The 14,133-nt window shown below is 38.0% G+C and overlaps 1 protein-coding gene across 1 annotated transcript in view; it reads right to left on the reverse strand.

The window, feature by feature from the left end:
• Window positions 1-3,793, reverse strand: part of LOC143849859 (hydroxyproline-rich glycoprotein family protein) — a 32,927-nt gene extending 29,134 nt beyond the window's left edge. The window contains exon 1 of the mRNA XM_077359126.1: window positions 3,379-3,793. Coding sequence (XP_077215241.1) covers window positions 3,379-3,632 — 254 coding nt within the window. The 5' untranslated portion in view covers window positions 3,633-3,793. The remainder of the gene's footprint in view (window positions 1-3,378) is intronic.
• Between the last annotated feature and the right edge of the window lie 10,340 nt (window positions 3,794-14,133).

Here is a 14,133-nt window from a genome sequence, read left to right on the forward strand (position 1 = left end):
TAGCAGTACAGTTAAAAGTGTCCAAAGGAATGTCGACACGGGTGGACACACGTGTCGTGTTGGACACGGCAGGACACGTGTGTCAGCAATAACTTCAAAGTGTCAGCTAAATCATAGGTGGAAGTGCTTTTAATGCTCGACCTAATGATCGGACAGCCTTTGTTCCTACTGGATGGCAGGTGGAGGCGACCGTGGGAGAGATGGAACAATTCCTTTTTCTTTAGTCCATTATGTATCTGGGATCCTAGTTTTAAGTTTAGGTATTTCGTTACTTTTGTGGATGATTGTTTAAGAATAATATGAATTTATTTAATGACAGATCACTTTGAATTCTTTACAATTTTCAATTCCTTTCATATGGATGTGAAAAAATCAATTTAGGATGCATGTATGTATTTTTCATTCTGTTAATGTAAAAGAATACATGTACGAAAATTTTCAATCTTATTGTGATCAAAATGAGACTTTACATCAAACATCTTGTGCACAAACTTATTAACAAAATGGAGTTGTTGAACGTAAAAAATTAGCATCTGCTTGAAGATTCCAGCCCCTTGTTGTCTTGTATGAATGTAGGCAGTATTTACTAGATGTTATTTAATCAACATATGCCATCTTCTATCCTCCATGGCGAATGTCATTCTGTCTTATTTATTAATGGTCCAATTTTTTCATTGCATCCTCATATGTTTGGTTTACTTGTTCAATATCTTGATTTAGGGGTAGATAAACTTGATCCTCGAGCAGTTAAGTGTACTTTCTTGGGCTATTCTCGTACTCAACATGCTACCTTTGTTAGAATTAAGTTTTGAAAAGGCTGTTTGTATGTCCATATGTTAACATTTTTGAAAATAGTCCATATTTTTCTATGCATAGCCAGCCCGATCATGTACTTACACAGTCTCTTACAATTCATCATCCCACTGAGCAACTTCCTTCTTATGACTTCAAGGACTATTCTAGTGTTCACACAAAACTTTCGCAGGAGCCTCCTCAACAAGTCCACAATAGACGGGGATTGTGCCTCTAGCTCAATGGTTAAGGCTTTGTTCTTTGAATCAAAGGTCGGAGGTTCAATCCCAACCTACCTACCAAAAACAAAAAAACAAAAATTATACAATAGACAACAAAAAGTTGTAGAGACACCAACCCTAGCAGAGCAACCTTAACTGGCTTCAGACTCTGGTCAATGATGGTTGTCTCTGGTCGAGGATGGTGTCTATTAAATTTTCTAATACAGATCCTTTTAAAGTTACATTGTCCATCAATAGTTTTTTGAAATTTCTTCCAGATGGCTCTATTGATCGTCTTAAAGCCTGACTGATTATTTAAGGTTATTGATGGGGACCATCCTCAACCAAAGAGAACCAAGGAAACCATACCTGGAAGCTTCAAAAGGATCTCATTGGCAGTGAGGTTGATGCAAGTTTGAGTCGAATTTAATTTTCTCAAAAATTAAGATGAGGGCTATTTGGCAAATATGGACAACTGGCCTTGCTCAAACTTGTCCGTGTGAGGATCTAGAACCCTTTGGAATTTTTGAGACTTAAATGGGGACACAATGGGTGGTCGATCATTTTTCTATAGGTTTTTTATTTAGTTGCTTTTTAGAGTTTGGTCAAAGAGTTTGTAAACTCAACTCAACTAAGCCTTTGTCCCAAACTAGTTGGGGTCCGCTAATGAATCCTTAGAAAATTTTCATGAAGAAGGTGAAAGGATCTACCCGGCTCAAATTGACTAAGTCTAATCCTGATACTAGTTGGGTTCGTCTACATGGATCATTTTCTTCCATTCTCTCCTATCCAAGGTCAAGTTCTATGTTATGTTCTTAGCCTTCAAGTATTTCCTCACTGTTTCTACCCAAGTTGTTTTCGGTCTGCCCCTACCTCTTTTTACTCCATCAACTTGGCACGAATCACTTCTTCTCACTGGAGCATCCAAAGGCCTACGTGGGATATGCCCAAACCATCTTAAGTGGTGCTCTCTCATCTTCTCCTCAATTGGTGCCACCCCCACATTTTTACGGATGAATGATAATAAAAATTGAAGCTTTTAGCTCTTGCATTGAAGTGATTTCCCCTCATTAAAGACGCGAGTGCGATTCTCATGATCGAACCATTAGTGTGATCCCACGGGTGCCATTGGTGTGACACTTTTGGTTTAGTTAGAGACGTGATCCAACGGTTGGATTTTTGTCGATCCATTGGAACATTGCTAAATTTATTTATTTTTAGTAAATCTGAAAATCCAATGTTGATTCTCTTGAAACCTTGGACTGGATCCCAACTACTTCACTTCTAGAATCCAATACCTAGCCCTCCGACACTCCAAGCGATTCAATCCTTAGAAATACCCTACACCATCTACTCTTAGACTTATGGTGTTGACTATGAGGAGACCTCTCCTGTGGCTAAACTTGATTTCATTTGTATTATCATTTTTCTTGCTGCTGATTCAAATTAGCATCTCTTTCAACCAGATGTAAAAATGTGTTTCTTCAAAAGGTGGAGCAATGACCTAGATAGGTTCCTCAAGGAAGAGTCAGATAAGATGTGCAAGTTGAAAAGGCCAATCTACTTGCTACTATAGTCCCCAAGTGCTTGGTTTGAGAGGTTGAAGAAAGCTATAGTTACTTATGGGATCACAGGCATAGTTTTAAAACTGCCCCACGTCTCCCCCGAGTTGACTCACTTTTCCCCTTGGCCGTGTTCCGCACTTTATCACCATGTTCCACGTTTTCCCCTAAGAGTCAATAAAAACTCGTCCAACTCTCTCAAGTTATGACTGCATCAACCGTGTACTCAGCCGCATCAACCGAGTACTCGACCATGCCGTGCCAAGTCGACTAAGATTTTCTTCGCCTGTGTTTGACCCGAATCCGGATTTTGAAACACTGGTTTGGATTGCAAGAAAAACATTTCTGTCAGCATTTTTTTCGTGAGAAATTTTTTTTCTTTGCACGATTTATAGGGAATGACATGATTACGGTTAATTTAGACCGATACTATCATAAATTGAAGGCCCCTCTCAGTAAAAATTGAATATGATTGGTTCAAGTTACCTCTTTTTATGAGTAAAACCAGTACGAAATTTTAGAAATATTTTCCTTTCCAAACTTTTCCAGAAAATTCCTGCAATCCAAACAAGGACTATAGAAAATTACCCGAAAATCCCCCAACCCAGTGCTTAATCCAACGCAGTTTAGAGAGGTGCTTGCTACACAAGCTACTTGTTTGATGCAAAATACCCAAGATTCATGACAAAGCAGAAAATAAAAAAATAAAAAATAAAACAAAAAGTAACCAAGTACCAGCAAAAAATTGAAAACCCTAGAAAAAAAAAACCCATAAAAAGAACAGTGAAAGGCAATAAAAATACTCAATCTGAAGGAGAATTTTCTGGGAGTCCGGATGAAGATCAGCCCACTTCGTAGCGTAACTCGCCGGAGATTTATCGGCCGTGAAAATATACATTTGCTGCTGCTGTTGTGGTTGTTGTTGCTGTTGTATTTGTTGCTGTTGTTGTTGTTGTTGTTGCGGTTGGAAGAATGTATTGTTTTGTTGAAAAAGAGGCTGTTGTTGCTGTTGGAAGAAGGATTGTTGTTGAGGAGAAGAGATGAAAGAAAAGGCCATTCTGTAGTATACTCTGTTTAGGTTTTGAGGGGAGAATTCAAAGGAAGCCGAAGCTCTCTCTTGATTGTGGAAATCCCTCCAAACTTTGTTTTAAAAACCCTCTCTCTAAAACCCTAGGTTATGCTTTTTCAGTCTTGAAAAGAGTGATTTGCGGCTTGTTGACACTCTTATGGGCTTTGGGCCGTATGGGTGCTACTTATGGGCTGTGGGCCAAATGGGTTCAACTTAGGCCAGGCTAAACTCGAACACAACGGGTTCGACCTGATTTTTGGCTTGAGTTGGGTTATTATTTCCTTGGGTTGGGTTGGGAAAAGCTAACCCGATTTATTTATGGGTTGGGTTAGGGTTGAGGCTTTAGGCAACATGACCTGGCTTGAACCCGACCTTGTTCTTCTAATTTTAGTGATTTTATCACCATTTCAAAATCTTATGGTTATAATTTTGGGAAGTGATATTTACGCCCCTTTTGATTACTAGGGACACCCAGCATAGTGTATCAACGACTAAAGGGGGGCTAATGTACTTGACATCAAAAGAATCCGGTGGGTATCACTTCCCATAATTTTTTGTATTTTTATTTTATTTTTGCCTCGAACCCGCATGAACCCTATTCTTTCCAAACCGATGCAACCCGACTTGATTTGGAAGATCGGGTGGGTTAGGGTTGAATTATTTAAAGGTGGGTTGGGTTAGAGTTGACCCTCCTAGACCCGAGGCTCGAGTTGGGTTGGATTAGGATTGGGGGTTTGTGTCCTCGTGTTAGGCTAGGGTTGGCCTCAACCCGACCCAACCTGGCCCAAGCTACACCCCTAGTGGCCTGCCTCTACATCAATCGTGCATGTTGGCCCTACAAGGGCCCATTAGGATAATCTTAAGACATCCTTTGGATCAATGGTTGTGATCATCCATTCAACATCAGATCAATCAAATTTTGGCTAATCTCATCTTGGCAGACCAGATCATTGATTCCAACAATCACAAATGCTTGCCACGTGTATAAAAAGGCTTCATGAAGGTGGCCTATGACATGAAGTGGGCTAGTCTAGGCACATGAGATCAGAACGTGTTCGGCAAGGCTTCTTATGCTTTCACAATTAAATGGGCAGGAAACGGATTGATGAGAATCTTTGGAAGCGACTATTAGTCGCTCTGAAGAATCCTAGTTTTTAGTCGATAAAGAAGGTAAAAAAAAGTCAGAAACGGGCTTAGCGGGTCAAATAGCCGAACGAGATTCTGTGATATTTTGGCGTTGTCGTTCTCCATACCTAAATAATTGAAGAATCCTTTAAAAATTGGTTACCGAACACGCCTTACCTATTGGAAGAGTTTTCACCCCAAGGCGAAATCGCTATGCGCAGCAGAACTAGAAATCGCGTAGAACAAAAAATTTCTCGGCGATTTTGCCCGATAACCCAGAGACCTAGGGTCTAGATGATCTTATGGTAATTCAAATGAAAATATAAGACATAAAAATACCTTTGTGACTGACCGTAATATCAGCCTCTGCTTGATCTACTCCTCGAAAGGCCACGAACGATTCAATCGCCATAGACCCTCAAGTTGAACCGATGGATTCCTTCAAATTGCGCGAAGGGAAGTTGATGAAGTTTTCTTCAAACACATGTTCTGATCTATATAAGTACCTTTGGATGGGAATTTGAATTTCTTTGATGGAACTTTAGATTTTCTCAAAACAATTTGAACTAGAGTTGAAAAACTAGGAGATAAAGATAGAAAACTTGGGAGTAGAAGAGAAAGATAGTGTTGGATGTTTATCCAAGAAGGGAGCACGAATTTTTTAGCCTTGATAAGCCTCCAAAAACGTACTATGATGGTTTATATATAGTTGGTTTCCTACTTTTAAAAATTCCTAAAGTTTCTCTCACAATTTGACTCCAATTAGGAAAACTAGTTAACTAGACTTTGAATATTGGAAACCAACACAAAGTGGGAACTTATGGAGGTTTCCTACTAGAATTTGGTATGTTCCAAACCTTGGAAAAAATGTGGTTTGCTTAAGGTGGGCATTTTTGCATGTAGGACCCACCATGATGCAGGTGCATTCCCGCTACAAAGCTGCTGACAGATTTTCAAGCCCGTTTTTAGACTATTAAATGAAAAACATAAACTACAAAGTTGTAGCCCTTTCATATTTGTTCAAAATGAGTTCTTACACACTCAATTTAGCCTAGAGGTTAGAGAGTTATGAATGTTTTAGTAAAACGTAACTATAAGTGAAATACACAAGTGTTATGTAATTCTCTAATTAAATAAACTTATTTACTCCCATCCAATGGGATAAAAGCTCCATCCATAATATCCACGTGCCAGATTCTGTGATCCTAGTGCGCCATTATCATTAACAGAATCTTGATGGACTATAGCTTAGTTATAGGCGAAAAGTTCCGTCATAGTCAATACCAGATGTTTGACTACAGTCCTCTTGTCATTAGCCTAGCCCTATAGGTCTTCACCTTTCCAATTTTAGTCATTCTTCCTCCTATAGATCCACTCGTATCTATTGGGCTTCAAACCCTTTGTTGATCTAATAAAGTCAAGACACAATAGGAATATGTAGAGTCCATCTTGATCATATTTAGTTACTTGTCTGTATTGATGTCCTACATAATCTCCCTATAGTTTAAGTGATCCCATCTCAACCCCGTCATAGACCATACTGTAATTTTCTCTCAGATAGACACATCTATCAAGCGGCCTGATCTACCTGTAACTACATAAGAGTGTTGGAATTTGTTAAGTGCTTTTCTGCTCACTATCCTTATATGTCTTGTATATTGAACTTTTAGGTTTGCTCAACTATGGCAACCCTTTCCCATTTGCATGCATTTAAGAAGAGAATTCATTTCAATGATACACCATTGCAGTTTGCAAAATAATTTTGTTCATTATCCCCATGGGAAATCCAATAAAGACGCACCATTCGGTCCTCATCTCCAATTTTTCAATACCTAGCTTTTCCACATGGGCTGGAAAAATCCCATATCCTCTAAAACAATTCAATGAGGATTTTCTGCCTGTCCATGTTTAATATGAAGCCCTTGCCATTGAGCCAATTGAGATCCGGTTAAGAAAATAGAGCACCGCTTCTAAGGTGTAGCTCCAAAGAAACAAGTGTGCTTCGGTGAAGCTCATTATCGAACTATGTCCAACAAGGTTCGATTTCTTTTCTTCTTTTGCAATCCCGTCATCAAATGATGTTGCAAATTGAATCCACTGAGAGATAATGATTCCATTTGTCTGTAAGTAGTCCCTTGTAAGCCCGATGGTTCCCACCTTGGCATTCCCATCTTCTTTTGATGATTCCAATACACAAGTGATTTTATATCACTAATGTGCTTGAGTGTCTAAGTTGTAGATCATGATTGTATTAAGACAAGATTGCTTGGATTAAGGCCAAGAAGCTCTCATTGGACCGCATTAGGAAGGCCAAAGACATCGGAGATCCAAGACGCATGAAGACTTGAAGCATCGCAATTGAAGATCGAAGTCATTTTAGAATGTAAAGATCCAATCCTAGTTTAGGTGTTTAGAGGCATAAATAAGTACACACACCCCCTAAATGTTTAAGAGATTGTCCTTGTGGTGTTCCAACACTTTGGAACCCTCATAAACAATCCCAACTTGGTGTAGAGTTGGAAGCCCGAATGAATAAGAAACATAATTGAAAAACCAACTGCATATAGGCTTCTCAGAACTCCGAGAGATTCCTTGAAATTTCGAGATATGGTCCAGTAACATTTTTCATCTTCTGTTTCAATTCCCAGAACTCCGAGAGAAATTCTCGGAACTCCGAGACCACTATTTCGGGAAGAAATTATAGCCGTTGGGGTTTTTGCCAGAATTACCACTATGCCCCCAAACGGTTATATTTTGGGTTTTCTATATATATGGGTATTCTAAACTTCCCAATTATCAATTCTAACACTCTAAAAACCTATTGGAATATCCTAAGAGTGTATTAAGCTTGTTTATGCCTCTCATCCTCTAGAATTAGGATTTGGATCATAGACTTCAATTTTTACATCTTTTACAAATCTTGTAAACCCTTGTGAGGGATTTTTTGTTCTTTCTTTCTTGTTCAAACGATTGTATTCGGGCAAGTGTTCGGAAAAGCGGAGCCCTCTCTCCGTGGTAAGGATTGCCACCAAGGTTAAAGGCAATTAGAATTGTAATAGGCACCGATCTTCGTCGATGTTAAGAAAATCAAATAGTGAAGCCATCAACGGGTTGGTTGGTGGAGTGGAGTAGGCCTCACGTTGGAGGACCGGACTACTTTAAATCTCGGGTGCACTCTCTCCTATCTCTTGCTTTACATTTGCATTGCACTTAGGATTTAACTTGTGTGCTTAATTTTCATTCTTGATCTCTTAATCTTCTAAATTGGGTTAGAAGTTTTCAAAAGATTAAAACTTGTTAGGAACCTAATTTTACCTCCTCATTTGTTGCCATTAGAATAGTACTCGGGCCTACCCTTGGAATTTCACTACCTAAACTTATCTGTGAGATTTTCTCCTTCTCAATGAGACGAAGATCCTTACTTTACTTACCAACCTCATTCTTTACTTCGTTCTTAAGTTCTTTGAACTTTTCAAAGACCTCCAACTTGCATCGCTTCAAGTATCGCAAGCTATACCCAGAATTATCTGTAAATACTATGAAGTAGACAAACCCACCTCTAGACGGATAAGAAGAAGAGTCTACACACGACAATGTGAACCTATCCCAATAAATCCTCTAAACTTCCACTCTTGCCCTAAATGGGAATTGTTGTCATCTTAACATTTAGACACGGTTCACATATTGGATACTCCCATGGATTAGATTCAACGGAACCTCCAAAACCAATTAGTGATCTGTCTTAGGCTACAACGCCGTCAATCAAAGGTATCAATGATAAGTTGGGTTTACAGCGTCTTTTGCCTTTTCAAGGCCACTTACACTACTTAACTGCTACTCTCTCAATAATGCTAACCTTATTTGAGTAGGGTTGGATCATTTATCAAAGTACCCCTCACCTTCAAAATTTCCTTTGTTTTATACAATCTATTTTTATAAAAAACAATCAAATAGAAATCTAATTTCTCTTTTCCGAGGGTACCGATAAATGTCCTCTCATCTATAATAATTGCCTACATCTAAAATAAGTTAACATATACGATCTTATAGTCTTGACTAGAACCATTGCGTCGTTCCGACTTGTAGGAAGAGCTTTCCTTTGGTCAACCTTCTACTTTTCTTGAATCCTTGCAACACTTGCAAATGTGAGGGATTGCACAAGTATCCACACTAAGAAAAGTAGAACCAATCATATTGGTTTCCACAATGACACTTTTCATTGTTTATGGGGGACTTGCCATTTTTCTTTACCACAATAGGATCATGTTTCTTGTAGACATTCATTGCCAACTGCCCAGTAGTTTGACTCCATCTTGAAAAAACATATCCTAGACATTTGCTAGTATATATATGGTTGTCGTTAATCCCTAATACTGCTTTTGCAGCAATCAGACCATTGACTGCGAAGATATGACATTTGCCATGTCTTTTCCTTTATGACATTTTACGAAGCAATTCTTATCAAGGGCATTTTAGACCTGGCACTTTTATCACCTCTATGGTTGGAACGTAGTTGACCCCAATCATGCTGTGATTATTCTAGTTAAGTTCTTTTTTCCAATTTATGAGCCATTAGATCACATTATTCAACCTAATTTGGTCATCTAGTTAAAGAGTAGAAGGAAATCATATGCAAAGGAAAATTAAGCTAACTCAAGCAAGTATCCACATTTTTAGTTCTATAAATTTCATGACATATATCCATCGGATTTGAGTTTTCGATCTTCGTTGGTACCGCCCATTGTATTTCTCATTCACGGGCCCTTCATCCTCATGAATCAAGAGAAATGTAAAGATTTCTCCAATAGACATCATAAACTCATTCATGCAACTATGGCCATAGGCTTTGGCTATAAACCATTCTTGCCTTGAATAGGCGGATTCATCTAATCCGTCAACAGGACATCTGATTTAACTTGGCCTCCAAACATCGCAGCATGTATATCCTTTGGGCATCAACACCCTTTGCTTGGTTAAATCAAACTCACCGCCTCGAAAACATATACAAAACTACAATGGCTTCTACTTTGGCATGTGACCACTGCAATTCCATACACTCCCCTTATCCAGTAGGAATTTGTTAGTTATTATAGCCAAAGAAATAAGATCGACTTCTACTTTGGCATATGACCGGCTTACTTCTAAGCTAGCCAACTGGCAGCTGGCTATGGAAGGCCACGAGGATCAATCCTTTCGATCGATTCCACATTTAACAACTTAACATTATCAAAGAGGAAATTTCATGTGGGAGTATAATAATCATATTATCCATGTTTTTAAACTAACAATTATATGGAAAAATAAAACATAAGCAAACATTCCATCAACCTTCCATCAGATGGAAAATGTAAAGAAACCATCCATCGCATGGAAAAATATAAACACACCATGAAAAAATAAATAAAACATATCCATGAAGCCATCGACCTTATTTGAATAAGGGAATCCCTACAACACCATATTACCAAATTGAGGGTGAACTATAGGCAACTAAATGCTTTCTCACTGGGAAAAATTCACTAACCTCAAAGCGAATTTTTCAAAGGGTATTATCTCTGACTTGCTTCATCAAATGAAGCTAAGAAGGTCTGTAATATCAGCGTGCATGTCTATCCCCAGATGGATCGAATTCCGCCACCATCCGCCTGACTGTTTGGAGCATCGCCACGTCGCGATTCCCATGATACATCCATCAATCTCCAAGAGAGCGATCCCATCTTAAAATAGTCATGTGAAATATAAAATAATTTATCCTAGTGTCCTACACTAGCCTATGTAATCTATACATCAGGAATAATCTCCATGGAAAACCAACCGCATAACTGCCCAGAGAGAGTACATCAAAGAAATTAAAATAAATTAATTACATTGTGGACCTTAAAATATACAAACCAGCAATAGTAAATCTCTGAAAATTAACATCAGAACCATCCATCATATATAATTCATGCATCCCATGCATGAATCGAGGTCTAGAATCCTTTTTGCCCTATATTCACCAAGAGCGATCAATTCGCACAAAAAAAAAGTTAATTAAGTTTTTAATTAACCTACTATGTCACTGATTTCCATGAGAACATGATAAAAATATTTTTTTTAACATATGAGAAATCGGCACAAAAAATTTCATGTGAAAAACAAGATTATTTGGTTAAGAAAATTGAAAATTAGTCCTGTACAGAGGACTAATCCGGATAGCATGACCATCGGAATAATATAAGTGAGAATTAATATTCCGACACCCAATCAAGGTTTTGATCAGGCTACATACATCATAAATCAGTATTTGAAAGTTTTATACCCGGGTTACACTTCTCAAACAGTTTTGGGATCGAACGGAAAAAACCCATTAATTCCCGCAGCATAAAACTGTGTTTTTGTACAACTTGAAAAATTCACATCTCACAATCCATTTGTCGGATTTCGATAATACTTGATGCGTTGGACTCATATTCGAGTGTACTTTCCAACCATGTAAATAAATTAACACGAAAATTCCAGCAAGCAGATCTTTTCCATTGATCTTTACACAACAGTCCCTAAGTCTATTAAATCACACAACAAGAATCTCGGATAGCCAGGATAAACGTCCGGGCTCACAATGGGTAACCGCATGATCTATGTTTGTTAGTTAAACTCCTAATCTATTACCTAGTTTTCTTTGATACCACTTGTTGGAAAGGTTTTCACCCCAGGCGAACTTGTTATGCGCAGCGAAACTAGAAATCGCATAGAACAAAATTTTTCTTGCCGATTTCGCCCGTTAACCCAGGAACCTAGGGTCTAGATAATCTTATCGTGATTCAAATGAAAAATAAGACATAAAAATACCATTGTAACTGACCGTAATATCAGCCTATGCTTGATCTACTCCTCGAACGTCCACAAATGATATGATCGCCGCGGACCCACAAGTTGAACCGATGGATTCCTTCAAATTACGCGAAGGAAAGTTGAAGAACTTTTCTTCAAACACATGTTGTAATATATATTAGTACCTTTGGATGATAATTTGAATTTTCTTGATAGAGCTTTAGATTTTCTCAAAACAATTTGAACTAGAGTTGAAAACCAAGAGAAAAAAAAAAACTTGAGAGTAGAAGAGAGAGATAGTCTTGGATGTTTATCCAAGGAGAGAGCACTAATTTTTCAGCCTTGATGAGCCTCCAAAAATTTGCTATGATGGTTTATATAGAGTTGGTTTCCTACTTTTAAAAATTCATATAGTTTCTTTCACAATTTGACTCAAATTATTATAGTTAACTAGAATTTGAATATTGGAAACCAAAACAAAGTGGGAACTTATGAAAGTTTCCTATTAGGATTTGGCATGTTCCAAACCTTAGAAAAATGTGGTTTGCTTGGTTTGGGCTTTTTTGCATGTGGAGCCCACCCTGATGCAGGTGCATTCCCGCTACAAAGCTCCTTATTGATTTTCAATCCCGTTTTTAGACAACTATATGGAAGAATCTGAAAAAGTCATAAACTAAATTTTTTTTCTCCCTTTCAAATTTGATCAAAACGAGTACTTACACACTCATTTTGGCCAAGAGGTTAGAGAGTTATGACTGTTTTAGTAAAACGTGACTATAAGCAAAATACACACTTTATGTAATTCTATAATTAAATAAACTTATTTCCTTCCATCCAATGGGATAAAAACTCCACCCATAATATTCTATAATTCTCAAAATACCCCTAAGTTAATAATTAACTCTTTGGGTATTCCAAATGAATCCTATGGTGTGTATACACCAAAGGAACTACGTAAATCTTTTCCCTCGCATAAAATGCAATGAATCTAGTATGCCCGTGCAATCTAGTAAATGCAGGACCCTTATCCAAAGGATATAAATTGGTCATTCGAGTTATGAGTGGGATCGTTGCAGGGATCTGACGGTCGTTCCTGTAGAACCCAATAATGGGTCGCACTGCGAGTTTGCTCGGTAGTCAACAACTACAATTGCATTAGATCAGTGGCCTCCATCGAGACGTAACCCTTAAGATGACCGTGAAATCATCATACCCCTAATCACATCTAATATGTGCAAGTCCTTTCCTCATTCCACATATACTGAGTTGGATCCTACGGGAGGTGGACCTCTACTACTCCATGGGCCACTCATTGTATAACTTCCAATCAAGTAGTTAGGGACGGAAGTGCATTTCCAAAACTATTTCAAAAACATACAAGTGTTTTAATAAAATATTTGATAAACCATTTATCAAATCCACTTGGCCAAGCTATTTTATAGGCCTACTGCTCTGACCAAAATTATAGATGATCTCCCTGTAATTAGGGCAAAGAATTCCAATGCAGGTATCCCTGTAAAGAGTCATGTCTGGTAGGATAGCCTTACTAACTCCTGTTCACATGCTATTCTAGTGTAATCTTGTTCAGTACCCAATCCCTATTGTCGCACCTACTCTTCTTGCTTAGGGTCCACTTCCTAAGTGAATGAGATAAGCCACTCCACGACACGTGCATGTAGACAAGACTGGTGCGGGTTGTGTACAGGAGGAGATTTCCAAATATGGACCCCAACTAGGAACTTTTAAGGTCTGCAAAGAGCCGAGATACCATATCTCCCTGCTCCTTAGGATCTGTCAATCCTTGAGCATGGTATCCCTACTCTGCTACCTAAGGAAGAATATGAACTTTCGTATAAAGTATTAGAATGGAAAGATACTATTGGTTCTAATATAAAAACATTTCTTGGAATTTTTTTTTCTTTCCATGTTTTAGGCATTTGGCATAAATTATTGCCTAAAATCATAGGATAAAATCTTGATTGAATTTAATTTGTTTGATTGAGGGTGTCAGGAGCATTTCGAACGCCATTAACAACCTAGGATTCAGATTAAAGGCATTGAAGATACGTGCACTAAGCGAAGCAACACGAAAAATAGAGTTTATGTGTCATCTTGACATTTTGATAGCGGTTGGTGGACGGTTAACAACACACATGTTGCTAAAGCAGTTCTGAACAATTAATCCACATCCGTCTATGAAATATATAAACACAAGATATCTCTCTATCGACACATCAATATACAATTTGTTATCTTTTTTTTATCCAACAGTAGTCTGTAACTTAGATCCGTTCTTCCCTCTACTTTTTCTCCCTACAATTCGATTGTGTACAATGGAGATTGCCTCGAAGAAGGTATTCTTCGGTCCTATTGTTTGGTAATTTATTTTCTCTTTACACTAAACAAATTGTTAAAGTCTTTTTTTACAGGGGCAATCGAACCAAAAGTCGTTTAATTGTAGTTCGCACTTTACTCAAATTCGAGGTACATTTTTAGTAATTGGTAAGGCATTCGAAAACTTTTGGTGGAAGGATATTTTTCTCTCTTATAT

This window comes from Tasmannia lanceolata, unplaced genomic scaffold (assembly GCF_043159265.1).
Source record: "Tasmannia lanceolata isolate RefF3 unplaced genomic scaffold, GAP_Taslan_0.1 ptg000018l, whole genome shotgun sequence".
NCBI classification, from domain to species: Eukaryota; Viridiplantae; Streptophyta; class Magnoliopsida; order Canellales; family Winteraceae; genus Tasmannia; species Tasmannia lanceolata.